The 19,469-nt window shown below is 56.0% G+C and overlaps 1 protein-coding gene across 4 annotated transcripts in view; it reads right to left on the bottom strand.

Moving 5' to 3' along the window:
• Positions 1-5,966: 5,966 nt before the first annotated feature.
• The window catches only part of CORO2B (coronin 2B), a 45,241-nt gene continuing 31,738 nt past the window's right edge, over positions 5,967-19,469 (bottom strand). For all 4 annotated transcript variants that reach the window (XM_075100793.1, XM_075100796.1, XM_075100797.1 and 1 more), the window contains 10 exons: positions 14,936-15,052; positions 10,924-11,073; positions 10,370-10,534; positions 9,677-9,793; positions 9,473-9,577; positions 9,011-9,107; positions 8,359-8,471; positions 7,538-7,628; positions 7,280-7,419; positions 5,967-7,132 (listed from right to left, as the gene is read on the bottom strand). In XM_075100793.1, the coding sequence (XP_074956894.1) occupies positions 7,001-7,132; positions 7,280-7,419; positions 7,538-7,628; positions 8,359-8,471; positions 9,011-9,107; positions 9,473-9,577; positions 9,677-9,793; positions 10,370-10,534; positions 10,924-11,073; positions 14,936-15,052 (1,227 nt within the window). In that variant the 3' untranslated portion in view covers positions 5,967-7,000. The remainder of the gene's footprint in view (positions 7,133-7,279; positions 7,420-7,537; positions 7,629-8,358; positions 8,472-9,010; positions 9,108-9,472; positions 9,578-9,676; positions 9,794-10,369; positions 10,535-10,923; positions 11,074-14,935; positions 15,053-19,469) is intronic.

Genomic DNA, 19,469 nt, shown 5'->3' with positions numbered 1-19,469 from the left:
CAGCAGCAAGGCCTTCGCTACCCGTGTCTCGTATTTACGGCGTTCCCTGTGAAGCAGAGTCCTGTTCGCTGCTCAGCTCCGTGGAGGCACCAGTGCTCCCGGGAGAGAAGAGGTGGGGAAGAGGGGAGGCAGGTACCCGATGGACAGCAAGGTTTTGGCTGTGAACTAAGTGACTTCTGACTGCCTGCTGCGACCGAAAACCGAAATGAGGTTTGCCCGATGTGGATAATTCCATGGTTACTTCATAGTTTATAAGTGCAGTCTTGTGCTGAGAAACAAGGGCTTGTTTCCCCAAGTGCTCTGTGAACGTAAGAGCTGGCTAAAGACACTCACCAATTTATCAACTCGTGGAAAAAACCCAAACCCCAGTATTTTATAACAGTTCAGCAGGAAAACCCAGGTAGAAATACTCTCAGAAATGAAGAATGGGAGAGTTCAGCTCATTCAAATCCCAACTTTTTGTGTCGCTTGGCTCCTTCTGCACGCTGTAATTTGAAGAGCCCTGGTCGTGCGGCAGTCTGGGGCTGATAGCTCTGCCTGGGTGGGGACCGTGGGGATGGTATTTCCCAGATGCCCAAACCATTCTCTTCTGTGCATTCATCCTTATGTGTAGCACGAAACATGCTTTACCTGGAAAAAAACTGGTCGGGACCTGGGAGAAACCTCTCCGTCACGGAAAAGCAGAGCCCTCCCTTGGCTCCTGTTTCAGAGAAATCCCAAGAGCTTGTTCCTGGGGTGCTTTATTTTGCCTTGCTCTCCTGAGCCTGTTCTAAACCTCAAACCACCTGAAATGTCCTGCTGGGGCTTCCCAGCCTTCGTTGGTGCCTCTCCTCCCACGCAAAGCCTCGCTCCTGTGTTGCTCGGTGCCGTGCCGTGCCTGTCAGTGAGCGTGTGTGCAGGTCGGGAGCGAGATGCTCTTGGTCAAACGCGTTACGTGCCAAGCTGAACGGACGGGGACTGCGGATCCCTGTAGTCCTAATAACGTAATGGCCTGGGGGGTTGCGTTCCTGGCACCCTCCAGGGCGGCTTCTCCTTGGCTGGTTGGCTAATGCTTTCTTGTACCTGAGCTATTTGTGGAGGTTAAAGCAAGGGACTCTGGGGAAGGTCAGGAAGGCTTTCCAAGCCCAAATAATTGTCAGTGTTATCTGAGTATACAGGAGGAGATGACTGCTGGCTCTGCCTGGACTCAGCTGCGGGTCCCCTGCCACTGGTTTAAATGGTATTTCCTTAAAACTTAGGGATTTCTGCTACTCAGGGAAAGCTGGTCCTTCATCCTGTCGCCCAGGATGGGGCTGGTGGCTTGCTTGACCACATGCATATTCCAGATCACTTTGAACTGAGGTTTGGATACAGAGAGGGGCAAATTCCCTGGTCTGCAGCCAGCTGTAAGAACTGACCATCCTTGTCAAAGGTGGATTCCCGAGTCGGTGATAGTCCAGGGCTTTATCCTGCCCTGCCATGCTTCGGTTGGTAGTAAATCACCGCCCGAGATCTCCGCAGGACAATCCCTGTGTTGACCAGGACTCTCTTACAATTGTCTTCAAAGATGTCCTATGGTTCAGCAAGAATAAATCATCCCATGCTGAAATTTAGAAATCTCTGACAGCAGCCTTCGGCCCTAGGAGTGAGATGGCCGAGGATTTTCAGTCCCCATCGTTAAGGGAAGAAATGTACTGCAGAGTACTTAAAAAATGAGCCTTGATTAAGGATCCAGCTGCACGGAGCTCATCCTGATGTGAAAAACAACTATTTCTCAGCTTTCTGGAGGTCACGTCGGCTTTAGCCATTGATGTCAGCGTGCTGACGCCCCTACGCCGGCAGCGAACGTGCGGAGGTTTGGGCCGGCGGCGGCCGTTCCTGCAGCCTTCGAGGACGTCCCGGCGCTGGGCTTGCAGTGACGGGAGCCCCGCTGCAGCCGTGCGGCTCCCGCCTGCGTCCTGCCGGCCCCTCCGGACCGGGACCGGGACCGCCGGCTGGGCGCTAGCGGAGGGAAGTGGGCAGCCTGGAACGGGGTGGAGGTGCTGCCCTCACTGAAGGCTGGCAGCAGGTAGGTGTGAGAGGACGGCGATGCTTTCCCAGTACCCAAAGAGCCCAGGGCAGCCGGCTTTCCCTCGGTGTCCCAGCTCACCGCTCTCTTCTGCTGTTGCAAATAATGCCTCCCGCCTCCCGAAACGGAGCTGGGAAAGCTCTCCTCCTCTCTCCCGCTCTGCTGCGCGCTGACGAACGCTTCCTTTGCGGCGGCGGGTGAAGCAATCGCCCTGCGCAACCCACGGCTTCGCTTGCAACAGCACTCGCCCTTCTTGCAGGCGAGGCTCTGGCAGCAGCAGCAGCACCCTGAATCACGGCTGCACGGATCGCCATGGGAGGATTTAAATACTCTGTTTTGCTTCATGCATTGGGCAGGAGGATGGGGGGGGTGGAATTAATGCTGTCGGGGCGGCAAGCGCAGGGTGGGAGACGGGCCGGAGTCAGAGTACGTGTGTGTGTGGTTCGGGAGCTGGAGTTACCGCCCCTCTTCTAACGGGAAAACCTGACCACTTCTGATCATCTCCCATTAACTCTTACTGGTGCTTCTCCAGATGTATTTTGACTGCCGTTCTGTTCAGCTCCGCTGCTCCCTCGGTCCCAATAACGTCACCGTGTGACTTTCCTGCTGTCAGCTGGTTGTTGTCACTGCTGGTTTTGCTCCTTCTGCCCACAGCCAATAAAAACCCCGCGAAGAACGTTTTGGCAAGGCTTTTTCACGCTTTCTGTTTGGAGTTGTTGTTTTTCCGTTACGCCTGGATGCTTGGCACTTGCCAAACGTGCGCGGAGAAGGGGGGAGGCGGCAGCAGAGGTAGCACCGGGCAAGCATCTCACCCTGGACATCCTCCCGTGAGAGGACACCCCTGCTCCTCGCTCCAGCCATCCCTGTAGATCGCCTTTGCTGTCGTTGCTAATTTTACTGATTTTCCGGTGCTGTTCAGAAGCCGGGCAGTGGGGCAGGCCACGGGCTGTTTCCCTGCTGAGCCTTCACGGATGCTGTGGAACATCTGGAGCGGCCACATCTGCCTGGAGCGGGTCCATCCCAGCACGGCCGTCACTCCCGGTGGGCAGGTTGATGTGGCACGTGCCCGGCGCTCGCCAGGACGCCCAGGGAAGCGGCTGCACAAACCCTGGGGCAGTTTCAGCTCCCATTTCAGCACCAAATTCCCCTTTCGGTGTCGGAAAGCCTGTGGGAGGGGATGGGAAGGTCGGGCTCTGGGAATCTCGCTTTAGGTCAAAAGGCAGTGGTGAATAATTTCTAAAAATGCACTAAATTTGTAAAAATTCCTAATAATTATTTGCTGTGAGGGGGTTGAGCTCCCATGGGAGGGTCCCTGAGCGCGTAGCTGGCGCTGCTGAACCGAGTCCTGCGAGTGCAAACCACCCCTTGAATTTACAGGTGTCAGAAAAAGGAGGAACCAGCATCATCCTCAGCAAATGGATGGGAAACTCCCGTTTAATTAAAATAAAACCCATAGGGCCTTCTCCTCTGCGCTTGCTTCGGTTTAGATTTCAAAAGCCAGATCTTCATCTATAAACTCGGGGGAGGGGGGGGGGTTAATCTCCAGAAATCTTTTCAAGTAGGCACTCACAAAATGTTGGAAAACAGAGAATTAACAATAATCCTACAGCTTGGAAGGATACGAGGAGGCCGAGCCTCAAACAAAGCGAAACCTCCAGGAAGCAGAAAGTAGGTCAGGTTGATAAGGATGAGCGCAGAGGGAGAGCACTAATACGGAGGGGAAAAGCGAAGTAGGAAAGAAATCACCCCGTGGCCGTGTTTGAAGGAGGAAGGGGCTCTCTGCTACGGGCAGCTGAGATCTTTTAAGCCTTTTTCCTTAAAACCTTTATCCCTGAAGGTGTCAGCTGTGATGGAGAGGTAATTGCAATTAGCGGCGCTACAGGAAGGGTGAGACCTCAGCCTGGGCTCGGACGGGGACAGCTTGGGAAACGCTGCAGGTAAATTAGATGTTTGTGTGAATTGCTGAGTCGCGATGAAGTTCCTCGAGGGGTTCTGGAGGAGCTGGTCCCGGCGAGCGAGGGATGGGCTCCGCTAACCCTGCAGGACCAAGGAGCAGCTGGGAGGCTTTAAAGGAACTTAACGTTGTCTGCAACAGGATGGGAGGAAGAAAAAGCTGGGAGGTTACAGGCTCATCACCGGTCTCCTTTAGAACCTGGAAAATACTGCAAACTACCCAGAAACATCCCAAAAAACCCCACAGCAGCACCACAGGCTCGGCGAGAGCAGAGGGCAGGGAGGCGGGTCAGGGCAGGAGCAGGTCTCTCGGTTCCCGAGTGGCACAAAACCCTTGGGCTGGGGGTGGCGCAGGCTGGCGCCCAGCTGCGCAGCGCCCCTGCTCCGCGGCGAGACGGAAGGTTGCAGCAGAGCAGCAACCTTTAGCAACCAGAGGTGCTAAAATCGGCGGTAGCGAGTGCCCCAAAAATGGGCCTTTCTGCTTTAAATAGCGCCCAGATGGTGCAGGTGGAACCGTTGGGAAAAGCGCGAGGTGGTACTGAGCGAGGGCAGTCTGGGAGGAAAGGTGCAAGAGGAGGAGCAGCGCGAACCTGCTGAAGCGTTTGCCCTGGAAACGGCACAGCCACGGCTCGGGAGATTTTCTTTGTGCAAATCCCGAAGATTTTGGGAGCCCTGTGAGCACACGTCGCAAAGGTACGCCTCGCGCCGAAGCCCACCCAGCGCCACCCCTTGGGGCCGCAGCCTGCATCAGTCCCTGAGACGCCCCCGTCACCTGCAAGAGAGGCGGCAGCGGCTGCTGGAGTCGTGCTGCTGTTTGCAGAGATGCTAATTGGCTCATGAATCCCCACCACCCGCAGCTGTAATGGGGCTCATTTTGCACCAGTTCAAGGGGTTTTGGAGAAAAGTTGGCTTTTCCCTTACAAGAGGTAATTCAGTGCAATAAGCCCCAACACACCACCCCCCTTTGACTAAGGCCATAAGACATAAACAACCCTAAACAGCACCAAGCCACTGCTGCGCTGCACGAAGCAGCCAAGCCGTGCTTTAACTGGTTTCTCCTTCCAATTATGAGACACGATAAAACCAGGAAACTCCAGTCCTGACACCAAATGAGAACACATTCCTCAACACCAGGAAAAAAAAAAACACCAAACTTGATTTCCATCTCAGCATCCCTCGCGCTGCCCTCTGCGCTGCGGGGAGCCGGGGCAGCAGGATGGCTGCATTTCACCTGCAAATTTGGGGCCAGCCTTGGCATAGGGGGGTTATAAGAAAGATGGGGACAGACTTTCTAGTAGGGCTTGTTGTGACAGGACAACGGGTAATGGCTTTAAACTAAAATAGGAGAGATTTAGTCTAGATATAAGGAAGTAAGTTTTGATGGGGGGGGAGCAAGACACTGGCACAGGTTGCCCCGAGAGATGTAGATGCCCATCCCTGTAGATGCCCCATCCCTGGAAACATTCCAGGCCAGGCTGGACGGGGCTCTGAGAAACCTGGTCTAGTTGAAGGTGTCCCTGCTCATGGCAGGAGGGTTGGATTAGGAGGCCTCTAAAGCTCCCTTCCAACCCAGACCGTTCTATGGTGCTGTCATTCCTCTTCGGCTGCTTCCCCCATCCAGCGAAGAGCCTCGGGTGAGCATCACCCCCACGCCACTCGCCTCGCAGGGGACCCCAGCCCAGCCAGCGCAGCCCAGGTCCCGTCCCAACACCTCCTTCCCTGCTTCTGCTTCTCCTGCCGCGCACCCAAGCCCCGCACAGCCATTGCCCGGCATCGAGCTGAGCCACCGGCCAGCATCGCTCGATCCTGCAGGGCCCTCCCAGCCCGGGGAAAGAGCTGCAGTGCCAGCAGAGACCACCTTTGCGTGCACCAAAAACTCCCCGTTGGCTCCCACCACCCCATCTCTGGGGTGGGGGCCAGCGCTCATGCGCAGCCCCTCGGCACAGAAAGGAAGGAGCGGGCGAGGTTTTGCTATCTTGAAAACATTTTATTTCATCACTATTCCATAGTAGCATAAATAATAGGCAATGACAGCACATGTAATGTAAAGAGGGCGAAGCAGTGGGTGCGGGGCACAAAGTAAAATGACAGAGAGGAGAAACCGTTGCACTGGTAGTGCCGGGCAGTTCAGCAACTTGGTTTAGTGAAAATATACATATATATATATATAGGTAAACTAGCAGTATTTGGTGTTGTTTCCTGTGCTACAGGCCTAATCCACAAAAAAAAAAAAGCCCCACATGACTGTACACGCGTAGTGAACCCAGGGAGCGCCCGCGCAGCGCCAGCACCCGCTGGGTCCCTCCCTCGGGGCAGCGCCGGGTGACATCCTTCCCCGCTCCCTGCAGCGCCGGCGTGTGTCCCAGCGGGAAGGAGGGGGGGGATATCCGTCTTCGCAGAGGCGGAGGGAGCAAAAAAACCTTCTGCAGTTAGGAAACCCGGCCTCTTTTCTTATTGTTTTAAAAGGATGTATGTGCACAGGCACACGGGCACGCGTGTGGAGCAACTGCCTTCCCCAAGCCGTAGCCCGAGGAGACGCACAGGCTGCTCCTGCCGAAGCCTGGCTGTGCCGGAGCCCACCCGGCTGCGCCCCGGCAGTGCGCTTTTGTGAATTAAGCCCTTCCCGCACCCCGTTTCCAGTTCTGCACCCGCTGTCACATTTTTGCATAGGAAAAGAAATTAATAGCAACGAAGCATCACGCTTTCCTGGGGAGTCGCCGCCGCCTCGGCTGCCCCGGAGCCGGTTAACCCTGACGGAGGGGACACTGCTCGCCTACTTACTCCAAGACTGTTGCTGGGGCAGGCAGACACCCCAGCCGCCTCTCATGCAGTAGCTTTTGGTTTTAGTGCTAGACAAGACCAGGAGGACGTATTTCCAGTTAGCGAGTGGGCTCTTGGCAGGTCACTTGGCTTCTGGCTCATATTCTGTGTAAGTGGATACAATAAAATTAAAGAGCGAGTATAAACAAAGAAAGTTTATTTATAAAATGTCCCTGGAAGTTAATTATTCTTCGGGCTGTTACGTAGGTTTTTCAACTCCAGCTGTAGCTGTCGGATCCGTATGTCTTTCTGCGAGAGCTCGTCTTTCAGCCGCCGGATCTCGTCCTGCTGTCGGAAGAACATCCGAAGGAGCTGGAAGGGAAGGAGGGAGCTGGAGGAACCACGCCGGCCACTTGGCCCCGGGGCTTCCCCCTCCCGCCAGCCCCCAGAGCTACCCCAAAAACATCCCCCCGGCCAGCGGCCGTCCCTGTGCCCCGGTCTGGAGCAGCGCTGCCCTACCTCGTTCTCCGTCCGGGGCGGCACGTTCTCCAGCAGGTCTATGCCATTAACGACGACGCTCCTCTTCTCCCTCACCGGTGCCTTAAAGACGATTTTGGATGTCTTCTTGTAGCCCTCCTTCAGCGACATCAGGATGGGATCTGAGCGGGGCAGAGCACGGGAGGGGGGTTGGGGTGGGGGGGCTGCGGCTGCGTCCCACTGCCCCGGCCGTTTGCGGGGCTCCGTGCCGCCCACCCAGCGCGGTGCCCGTGGCTTTACCTCTGTTCACCCCGCTCAGCCATTCATCCGGCGTGAGGGCTGGCTCCGTACCCGGAGTCATCGGGTAAATGTCCTCTTGGTACGTTTCCGACTAAAAACACGGGGGAAAGAAAAACCACCGCCTTCTGTGGATCCTCTCGCAATTTAACTACACGTTGCAACACGCTGCAAACAGTTGCGCTCGCTCCTTTGGCATGCAGCAATGCAGCCACGCAGGGCAGCCGGGAAGTAATAAACTGGTGTTTGCACCATTAAGTTAGATGAGAAATGGCAGCGCTGCCTGCTCGGGGCACCCGAGTGGGGCTGGGAGATGCTGGCCGGCCGCCGGCAGCGAAGCGGAGGGGGCGAGCGGCTGCCGAGCCGTGGCAGAGCCTGGGACCGGCTCCTCCGCGCAGCCAGGGCTGGCGGCTGGGTTTGCTTCCAGCTGCAGACGGCACTGGGAAGGCAAACGCCAAACCCTGCTCCAGCTCTGAGATAGTTTTCACCAGAAACAGCCCCCAAACCTCAGGCGAGACAAGCCCCTTGTTACCTCTCGCAACGGACCAAGCTGAATTTGCACAAAACAATTGCATCAAGGCCGGGAGCAATGAAGAGGTGCATGTCTTTAAAACATTCCCATTAAATCTTGGGTAAAACCCTCCCTGGGAATCCCACAGCTGGGAGGTCTAAGATGGGTGCAAATTGACCCAGCCATTGGACTGGTCAGCAAAGCAGCGCGAGCGGAGGCATCTCCATCACACCCGCCCCGCTTCGGGCACCCCCGGACACCGCTCACCCCCACCAGCCTGTCCCCGCGCCCCGGGGCGCAGTGAGGGACTCACCCTCCTCGGCACGATCATCGAGATGGGTTCGATCAGCCCCTTGAGGGTGACGAGCTTGTAGAAACGAAAGACCTCGCAGGCCGACACGTCCAGCCCGTGCTTCGGCATCACCCCTGCGGAGAGGCGCAGAAAATAACCCCCGCGTGCTGCAAACCCCGGGCAGCCGGCTGGGACCCATCTGCCTCCCAGCGTGGAGGACCCCAAAAGGTCCTTGCTCTCCCATCGGGAGACCCAGATCCTCGCTGAATTAATCCCTGCCATCACCCTGGGGACCTGGGGCGCAGACCTGGGCCACACTAGGGGCATTTCCAGGGATGCTGGGAAAGGGATAAGCAGCTTTTATGCAGGGAAAAAAATATCACAGGAATCGCTGGCTGAGGTGCCTGTGGAAGCCTGGCGTGTGTGACAGCAGGAAGGGTGTCACCAGGGGTGCACCTGGCTGGGACCCAGCCCCAGCCTGGCTGCATCACTGCAGGAAGGACAGCACAGCAATGTGAAGGCTGCCCTACAAGCACTGCAGCCCTGCGTTGGCACTCCACAGCCGGCCCAGCGGCTGCCAAACCCATTTACAAGCAGCATTTAATTAAAGCACCTTCCGTCAACTACCGTTTATGTGTTCAGAGCAAAGGGACAGCAGCCCAGCCATCCTTACCCAGTCCTTTTTGCGGGGCTGGGGAGCGAAACTCCATGAGATAACTCAAGTAGGGCTTTTCCGAGCCGATCTCGTAGTACCGAATGTTGCCATCGCCCTGGAGTGAGCGCAGGGAAGAGGGACCGTTTACTGCTTTGGCAAACATGAGGTTGAATAAAGACCATGATAACAAACCCCAGCACCCCGTCCTTGGGAAATGCTGGGGGGAGGCAGGCCGGGGCCACTGCAGCATCGCGCATCACCCCGCGGGATGCTGCCTGCTCACGCAAGAGCGGCGGGCACCCCTGCAAACCAGGCTTTCATGGCCAAAGGGCTGCGTAACGCTTTGCTTGGGGCTCAGCACAAGCCCTGCTCCCGGGGCGGCTCTTCTCCCCGATGCTGTTAGCTGGAAAAAGACCCCTTTCACCTCCCTGGGAGCTGCTGCAGCCCCTGCAGCTGCGGGATGCGAAGCGCAGCCTGTACCTTGCCAGCCAAGTACAGCATGTGAGTGTCGGCGTCGTAGAATGGGAAGAGGAGACCCGAGAGCCCGTCAATCTCCTCCTCTATGAGGGGCATGGACAGGTCTTCCTGCACAACAGCAAAAAGCACTTTATTAAGCAAGCCATCCCGACGCTCGTGCTGAAAGGGGGTCCCGGTGGGGACGGAGCCGGGGGTCCCGGCACCCACCTGGTCCCAGAGGGCGATCTGCCGCGTGTTCCAGCGCGACACCCCCGTCGTCAGCAGCCGCTTCGTGCTGCCCAGGAAGACCACCCGGTTGACACGGTGGTTCTTGCAGCTGGCCTCCTGCAAGACAGGAGCGCGTTCGCCGGCAGCCCCCCTGCCCCGTCGCGGCCCCCAGACCTGGCCCTTGGCAGGTACCCTGGACTCGCCGCCCCCCCAGTGCCTCTCCCCGGTTAAACTCCGTGCTGGTGGGGTGGCGGCCGGCACGGAGGGACCACGATTCAGCGCCTGTCCCATGTGCCAAATGAAAACACCCATTTCCCTTAATATTAGGTATCACCTTTTCTGAGAAACCACTGTCTTCCTCCAAACTGCGGCTCTTTCTGGAACGTTCTGCACACACACACACCCAATTTCTACTATTTTCCACAAACCCTTAATTAACAAAAGAATAAAAGCCTCCAACTCCTGTACTTGGGGTGAGGCTGAGCCCTCCCCACCATCTCCACCTAATTAAAACAGCCAGCCCCCCGCCCCACAGCAGGGAATCACCTGCAGACCCTGACACATGCACAGCATCACAAGTATGTACGGCACCTTGTGGATGTTTTTACACCTTTCTGTAGGATTCCTCCCCAAGATCTTATTTCTAACCCCCCACCCCATGCCGCACACAGCGCCCCGGCACGAGCACCACACCTGCAGGACCCTGCCGGAGCGCGGCTCCACGACCCGCAGCTTCTTGTCCTTGCAGGTGGTGGCCAGGAGGCTGCCGTCGGTGTTGAAGGACATGCAGAGGATGACATCCGTGTGGCAATCGATCATCTTCACCGGTTCCCCAATGTCCAGGTTCCAGATGAGGACCTGCGGGAAGAGGGGAGGCTGCCCTGGTGTCTCCACTCCTGGTGACCCCCAACCCCTCCCTGCAACCTCCATCTCTGCTTTGGCCATCTTAGTATCACCTGTTTTGGCTGAAATCACCCCCTCATCACCTATAGATCCCCTTCCCTCCTCCCAGGGCTGCCCTGCAGCTGCTGCTTGTGCAAAATTAAAACAGTCCTTATGACCGGGTGCAAGACCCTTGCACGAGGGAAGGTACCGTCTGCTGCACGACACGGTGGGTCATTTTCTTCCAGCCAGCAGGATCCTGCCCCGGCTGCAGGCAGGCGACTCCCACCCGTGCCACGAGCAGGGACAGCCTTTGCAAGGGCAGCCGCAGGCAGCAGCAAGGAGCGGGGCCGGGCAGGGCTCACCTTATAGTCATAGCCAGCGCTGAAGAGGATGTTGTTGGTGGTGGGGTGCCACTCGACGAGGCCGACGCGCCGGCTGTGCCCGTACAGCTCCAGGATGGCCTCCGTCATGTTCCGCTTCAGGCCGCCTTCGGGGATCTCCCAGATCCGCACCTGCGGGACGGGGCGGGCCTTGGGATGGGTTTGGGAGCCCCGGGAGGACCCCGACACCCCTGAGCTGCTGAATCCCTGCAGTGCCTGATGCCAGCAGCCTCATCCTGCATAATAATGCGTGTCCCAGGGGTCGATCTTCGATTAAACATCTCCAGATAATGCTATCAAGAGCAGTTGGAGATGCTTTCACCTCCATGGCACGTCACTGGTATGAAGCCGAAGTGACACGTCACGTTTATCTAACCCCCCTCGGTCTGCTCTGCGCCCAAGCGCCCTGGACCCATCCGAGCGGCGAGAGCCGGGGTGCTGCCAGCCCTGCGGCTTCCCAGAGCCACCCGAAACCTGGCAGCCTTTGGTGGTGCATGGACGTGTGTCCCCGTGGTTCAGGTGAGGAGGTGAAATGACTGAGCTTTGCACCCTCATCTCCCCAAGGCAGGCTGCCCTCGGCCAGCACGCTCGTCCTTCCCAGAGCCTTCGTCTCACCCCAGCTCTAACATCAGCTGCAGACACACCACACCACCTTTAAGGAACACTTATTAAAGAGAGCCAACCCATATCGAATGCAGCACACAGCCCCTGCAGGTTCCCTCTCACCTCCTCCGCCAGCATCTCAAGAGGCGAGCTTTCCTGTGGGCAGATGCGGTGGCCAGGGCCATGCTGCCCCGGTGAGCATCACCGAGCTGAAATAAAGCTTTTCCAGAACAGAGGATATCTGGGAAGCTGCTGCCTGGGGAGGACTGATCCTGCTGCCCCTTCGGTCGCTCCTTCTCTTCACCAGCACCCACAGGGTCGCCCCGTCCAGCCGGGGGCTGAGCTACAGCCTGGGCAGGGGGGCAAGAAGTCATCTGCAATATCGCAGTGAAAAATCTGCATAAGGATGTACGGGTGGAGCGGTGAGTTTTCTGCCTGAACCTGCACGTTTAGAGGTGGGAGACGCTGCTCTTTGGGTTGCATGGCATGCAGAGGAAACGGCGTTACGATAGAGACACGGTTAAGGGGCTGGTTTGGCTCGGAGGGAGCAATTCTGAGAACATCAGCAGTTTTCAAACAAGGCACAACACGAGGAACAAGCAACACAGCCCTGATCACTGGGCGTCGAAGAAACCGGTTATGAAAGCGGCAGGTTACGAAACGGCTGTTACCAAACCCCTGGCTGCGCCTCGCTCCGGCGATCTGCACCCACGAGGGCTCCGAGCGAGCTCTGCACGCCGGCGATGTGCCTGCTGCACGCTCACTGCTGGGGGGATGCGCCGTCAAACCCGGGGAGGGGGACACAGGGACACCTTCTCACGCTCAGCTGCGATGCCGGGGCTCCCTGCACCGTCAGGGTCTGCTCAGCTAGGAGCTACCTCTTGCTTTTTGTTGTGCAGGTGGCCTAAAGGGTGGTTATTAAACGTGTCCTGCATCCGTGCTCAGCCGGGAAGCATCGCTGGGGGTCTGCAGTGCAGCATCCCCTCTGCGGTCTGCTCCTAACGGAGTCGCGTCATTCCTCGCATCTTGCAAAAAAAGTGGGGTGAGTGCCAGGGACAGGCTATTTTCGGCAGGTTTCCCCATTACCATGGTCACTATGACCTGAAAATAGACGTGTGGGAACGGGTTGCAGTCCTAATGCCGTTCTGCTGCCAGTATGGGCATAGCTGGAGCTAACCCAAAACTCAAGCATTGGGTTTCACAACCTTGTCCCATCCTGGGATGGAAATGATGCTTTTGGAAAATTATCATTAACAAAAAAACAGAGGAACAACCATAGAAGTGCCTTCTTCCACCCTCCTCCCATGACACCAGGGAGAGCAGCCAGGGTGGGACGTAGCATGTGAAACCACAGGTTTCCTCTCCCAGACCATCCTAGAAAATGTTCTTGATAAATTTTTCCCTGAAAAGTCCCTTTCCACAAAGAGCTTTATCCTGCAAACCATGCTGCAGGATCCCCCCTCTAGCTCTGCATGCCATATCAGCGCCCAGTGCACGGAGAGCTCCAGCACCAGGAAAACACAGAGCCTGAAACACCTACGGAGAAGGGATAATTCCCCTTTTAATCTTCCCGCCTGGTTTGTCCTGCCCTTACAAAGCTCCTTCCCAAAAAGCCTTCACAGCAACTCGCAACACCGCGGCAGGATGGGGAACTCCGGGACCAGCCCCGCTCTCGCTGTCCTGCCAGGACGAATAATGAATTAACAGCCCCGGTGCCCCAAGGGAGAGCATCAGGCGAGGACAGACGCCGTGATCTGAGCGGGGACGGACAGGTACGGATGGATACGGGTTTGATCCCCAGGGAGAAATTGCAGGAGAGGACTCAAGCAGAGCAATAACCCAGGTGGGCTGTGAGAGAGAGATCACCCTCCAGCAAGGCAGCATCAAACTACAGCCATTCACCCGGGTGCTGCCGAGCCCTAAAATCCTCATCACCCCCTTGGAGAGGGTCAACCCGTAGCGATGCCCCAGGGACAAGGCTGCACGCGTTGTCCTCTCCGCGTAGGGCACGATGGAGGAAAGGCATGGGTCTAGAGCAGGACCAGCGGCCGGCTGCACCACCAGGCTCCCCCCCCAGCCAGCGGCACGCGGGGCAGGTCCTCCATGTCCCCACGGCGGTGGTGTCCCCAGCCTGGGACCGACGGTGCCCCCAGGTGACAAATATAATGCAAATACTGTTTTCTGCAGCTTGGACTCCTCAAGGACCTGAGCATCCCCTCTCTTTATCAAAGACTGTTGGCCTGAGCCCCGTTAAACCTCGTGGGAGTGAGCGGAGAGAGCCCAAAGGTGCAGGACCTGCCCATAAGGAGCACCCTGGGTGTGGGGTGGCACCGGGAACCCACCCAGCTGTGGGGCCTCTCCTCTCCATCTCATCCCCATCAGGGGAAAACCCCCACTCTGGACAGCCTCAGGGGCAATTATCTTAATTTCCCAGGTGTAACAAGGGCTCATAAAGTCTTCCCAGTACCCCGCCTCCCTCCCAGGACCTTCTATTCCACGGCAACTGTATATAAAAGGTTATAATTAAAAGTGGGAGACACCTCACCATGATTCACAGCCACGATCTGAATCTTTTCCCCCCACTCAATATCTTCCTTGACAAGCTTTCAGCTAATAAAAAATTCTGATATACTGAATCAAAGGAGAGGATGAGACGTTAGGTATTAATACAGTAAAACGCTAAGGATCAAGCGAGGCAGATTTGTAACGGGTTAAGAACTGGCTCACCCCAAACCCCGGCTTCTGCTGTGCAGAATGGGCGCCGGTTTCTGATCTCCTCCCTTGCACAAAGGCTCCCCCCCCCGCCTTATGACACAGCCTTTGGGATGGGCTTGTTTGCGTCCAGAAAATAAAAAAGGAGGAGGATGCAAATAACGGCTACGCAAAGATGACCCGATTCATTATCCCCCCGCCTGCAGAACTGCCTTCTCCTCATATCACTTGATGGATCGGGCCATGAGAGCAGTTGCAGCCCCTGCGGTCCCCGATAGCACAGAGGATTAATAATAGCCTTGCTATTGGGCTTGGAAGAAGGAAAATAAGACCTCGTTGCGCGCAGCTGTACAGCTTATCTGCAGCAAGGGACGCAGGAAGAGCAGCGCTGTGATGATAAGCGACACCGGGGACAGCAGAGGAGCTGGGCACCGGCCACAGCCCCCACCCCGCCGACACAGGAGCCGGGGCTTGGCACGATTTGCCTGTTGCTCCTCATCAATCTCTTACCCCTTCTCCGTTGCTGAGGCTGCCGAGCCATCACCCACCCGCAGTGCCTCTGGCAGCCCCTTCCCTGCACCTCCGGGTCTATAAGTTAAAGGCGGAAGGGCGCACGGAGCCGCACGCCTGCGGCCGCTCGAACCCCCGGGCAGCGCCAGCCCGAAGCATCCCAGCTCACCGAGGTGTCCTCGGAGCATGACGCGATGATGTTCTCAATGAAGGGATTCCACTTGATGTCCAGCACATTGCCCTGGTGACCGCACACTTTGGGGTAGTTTGGTTCGATCCGGCCTGTCTGTAATTTAAGATAAACCAAAAGAAAAAGAGAAAAAATATATTAAATTTAGTGATAAAGTCGGTCTTTTTAAGGCTGGAGCCTTGTGAGGGGAGAGAGCTCAGTAGCTCACGCTGGGATGGGGCTTTTGGCCAGAGATGCCCGGCTGAGTCAGGGATCGGTTTTACCCCAGCGATATTCCCAGGGGCGGCTGCAGCTGATGCGTGCATGAGAAGGGATTCCTGCAAACACAACCCCGTGGGGCTGCCCACCCCCAGGGAGGGGGCACCACCAGCTGGGAAGCTCAGGGGGAAATCTTTGCACGACCACCCAAAAAAGGGCTGGAAGCGACTCGAGAGGCCTCGAGGCAAATCAGCCATCGGGCCATGCATGAAACGTTTTGGGGGAAAAGTACCAGACTTTGGAAGTGACGCTGAGCACGGTACGCATGTGGACTCCGCAGGACAAATCCCCAGCGACCCCGGGATCGTCAACACTCTCGCTTAACGACACTAATAACCTAATCACGACACCAGATGGAAACCCTTGCAGCGCTTCGAGGGCCGGGCCGGTCTCGCCATCCCAGCAGAGCGAGGACCCGCACAGCTCCGCAGCGGAGGACGGTGCACAGCGCTCGGCGCGGCCTCCTCTTAAGGTTCCCGTTGCAGGTGGGTTGCAGGACCCCCTGCCCCTTGCCGGGACCTCGCAGGCTGCCTCTGCGGCCGGCCACCCCACCCTTCCTTCTCCTGCGCCGGCTCCTTGCCGCAGCCTGGAGGTGGTGGCAGTGTGCAGGCTAACTAGGTCAGCACGACACAGCCACTAAATATTTCATAGCCCTTCCAGCACTGACCTTTTAACGTATCGAGCTCCCGGCTCCATTTAACGTGAACAAAGAAACGCGCCAAGAATAACACGCTGCATTTTTACCATCTGCAGCTGGCAACGGCCAGGAGTGCTCTGGGCAGCCGGATCAGGCCCAGGGGCTCACCTCTGCACCATCACTGCTGGGAAGGTGTATTTGAATTAATTTGCTCCCAGGGAGGACGCGGCTGCTACGTGCCAGGAGGCCACGGCGAACGCCGAGCCAGGACCAGCACGGGGTGCACGGGCAGAGGGGCTCTGCCTGCCTGGATTCGATCAGGCAGGGAGGGGGTTGCCGAAAACCATTGCACGAGGCGCCGAGAAACACAGGCTCCATCAATTTTAAAATAGTTTTCATAGGCATTATTATTAGAGTGAAAAGCCAGTTCTCGCTCAAATTGCTACAACAGCTCCAAGTCATCCCTTGGACACGGCCCATCTATAAGATGAGAATTAGGCTGGTCTTAAAACACAGGGGACTTAGTTATATGGGTCATTTCAGTTATTGAGGTAGAGGAGGAAAAAAAAAAATAGGTGCCTGCTCTCGCCGCCTTCGGTACGTGAGCAAACGGACGCCTTCCGCTCCATCACCGGCTGGGTACCGGGTCTGCGGCAGCCGCTCCCCTCCGCCCTTCGATGCGGTCTCTTACAAACAGTCCTTACCTCGCCGGCGCGGGATCACATCCCCGTTAGCCGGCCCGTGATGAGCACTTAACGCGAGGCTGATTTCTAACTCGTGAACCTCTTTCTAATTAGGGCACGTTACGCGAATTCCCTCCCCATACGGCACAGAGCTCATTTTCCCCTCGGTGACTGGTACCTGCTGGTGTGATTTTAACCTCCATTAGGGCCAATTTCAGGGGTGTCGGGGCAGGGACGGGTGGAAGAGCTGGGACAGGGTGGCTGTGCCCGCCTCCTCCTTCAGCTGCCCACAGCATCACATCGGCTCGCTCAGAGAGCCTAAATTTTGATAATTCTACCCATCAGCAACAACCTGGCTCCGATCTGAGCTGCCACGTCAGCCCTGGACCCTTAACTGCCTCCTGCCATCCACAAATGCATTTTTTTCTCTGCATTTACCTGGCAGCTTTGCCCCAGATAAGCAGCGGTGATCGACATACACGACATTTCTGACATTATCAAAAAGCTGAAAGGGCGTTTTCCTGGTTAATGCCCCAGGCTTGTGTTTTATTAGTGCTGTTATAAATCAGTTCAGGTTTTTAGGGATAAAAACAAGTGACTTTCTGACAATTTTACCAGGGTGACCCAAACCTCTGGCAGCCCACAGCTCTGGATGATGCCACGGCCGGAGGGACAGCCCCCTGAACCCCCCACCCTGGTCCCCCCCATCCCCTCAACCCCCCCTCAGGATACTTTTCTTTGCCTGGATTACATCAAGCACCACCGCAAACACTGGAGCATCCCATAGGAAGGGCAACGCCTTAAAGTACACGTTCACCCATGGATTTTAAATTTTCCTTTTACTCAGTGGCAGAGACAGTCCCTCGGGAAGCCCCTGTCACACCAAACCTGTGCGGTGGGGGGCAACGGCCCCCCCATCTCGGGGATCCCCCTCGCACACCAATATCTCCGTGCTGGAAGCCAACAGGCCCCAGGAAAAGCATCGACTGACCAAGTGCTGCGAGCACACGGGCCATAACACAAGGGGAAGCATTAGAGAAGACAAATGCTTCATTTAAATAAAAATAGTCTTTCCAATGCAGAGCCTAGAGAACAGATTTGATCAAAAAATTAGTTTTCCACTAAATTAAATTTTCCTAAAGGGGAAGGGTAGAAGATTTAAGGAAAAATGTTGCTTTTCACTGAAAATAAATCTCAGTATCTAACACCAGCGTTCACATTCAGCAGGCGTTTCCTTGGGGCCCTGGTACATCAGGTGCCCTTGCTGGGCTGGGCACCCTGAGGCACGCTCAGGACGTGGGGTGAGAGCTGCCCATCGCCTGGGGAGGCCCTGAGTCAGCTGTTGCCTTTACCCAAACCCCACTGCAAAAATCATGCCATGAAAAGTTATGAAGAAAAAACCAAATAATCTGATTTTTCACATTCTTTATGTTTTCCCATGGGAAAAAAATAATTGTGCCGTCCTTTCACAGGTGGGCAGAGCTCAGCCCTGTGCCCCACAGCCCTGCAGAGAGGATGAGGTGCTTTGGGTCTCATCCTGCACACGAGCACCATACCGTGCGAAGCGCGAGGGGAGGGGATGCAGCCCCCAGGGCAAACAGACAAGATCTGGGGAAGAAACACCCAAAGGTGAGACGCAGAAGATGGAGGGAAATGCAGCAACGTTGATGCTTCGTTAGCGCACAAAGTTCTCCCTCCCGGTACCACCCAGCGACCCCCCCGTGAATTAATGGGATGCAAAGCACAGCTTTATGGGCTATTACAGTAAGTACGCTAGCAGATTATCTAGCTTCCCCCTATTTTTCATATTTGCATTAGCATGACATTATTAAGACACTGTCTAGAGCAGAAATTCATCCAGCAGCTGTTAAATTCCAGGCGGACCGACCTTTTAACAGCACAAATTAATACGCAATCACTTTAATTTTGAGCAACCAGCTGAGTGGTTCCCTTTGCAAAGTAGATTTGATGGTTTTTGTCAAAATTCATTAGGCTTTCAAGAGGACAAAACAGAGTTTGGTTACTAGGGGTAGTTTCTGCCCAAGAAATCAAGAGTTTTGACTAAAATAAGTTGAAGGCAGCCCGTGCGCAGGAGCTGCCACGGTGGCTGCAGCGAGGGACTGCCCTTGTGCGAGAGCAGTGGTGGGTTGTGTCCACGCCCAAGGCACCTGCAAGATGAGAAGGAGCCAAATAAAGGAAATAAGAAGGAAAAAATATATAAAACAATCAGGGATTCATGCCAGAGCTTCCCATTCAGTCATTCTTAGAGGGGCCTCGCCAGCAGCCGTGCATTGAGCTGCGGTGACTCCTAATCGCTGGATCCCTGGCCAGGGGAAGCTCGGTGACCTAGATACTGTCCCTTTAGCAAGAGCGTGCCGCCTCTCCAGGCTCCAGCAACCTGGAGTTGTCCATGGCATGCACTGGAAGGCACAAATCTTCCAGCAACCTCAGCCCCTCAAAGCCCTCCCTTCGCTGGAACAATTAGGAGCACTTAAAAAGGAGAAAGTTATTTGTATTATATCTGGGGAAGAAAGGGAAGAAAGGACAATGGATTTTATTTTTTTTTTTTTTAAGATAGTTGAATTCAGCTATTTTGCTGCTTGGTGACCCAGAAGGAAGGCTTCCCGGTCAATGGTTGGGACAGCAGCAAGGGCAGAGCCCAGGAGGGACGGATGCATGGCCTCGGCGGGGTTGGACGGCTCCGGGAAGGGGAACACCATCACTAGGAGCAAAGCCTCTTTATTCCTAGAAGCATCACTTTTAAGCACTCTGAATCAAAGCACTGCTGTGAGTGGTGCGAGCTCGTGAGCAATTTTGATAACAGGGTCCGCCTCAGTGAACCTCTTGGCCATCATTGGACTCGGGCGATGGGAAGCGTTATCACTTCAGACCCTCTAAGCAGCACGAGCTTCAGTCTCACGATGGCAGGACTCCA

The sequence above is a fragment of the Phalacrocorax aristotelis genome, chromosome 7 (genome assembly GCF_949628215.1).
Source record: "Phalacrocorax aristotelis chromosome 7, bGulAri2.1, whole genome shotgun sequence".
In the NCBI taxonomy this organism is placed as follows: domain Eukaryota; kingdom Metazoa; phylum Chordata; class Aves; order Suliformes; family Phalacrocoracidae; genus Phalacrocorax; species Phalacrocorax aristotelis.
Note: the sequence above shows the minus strand (reverse complement) of the source record. Positions and strands in the feature narration are given on the sequence as shown.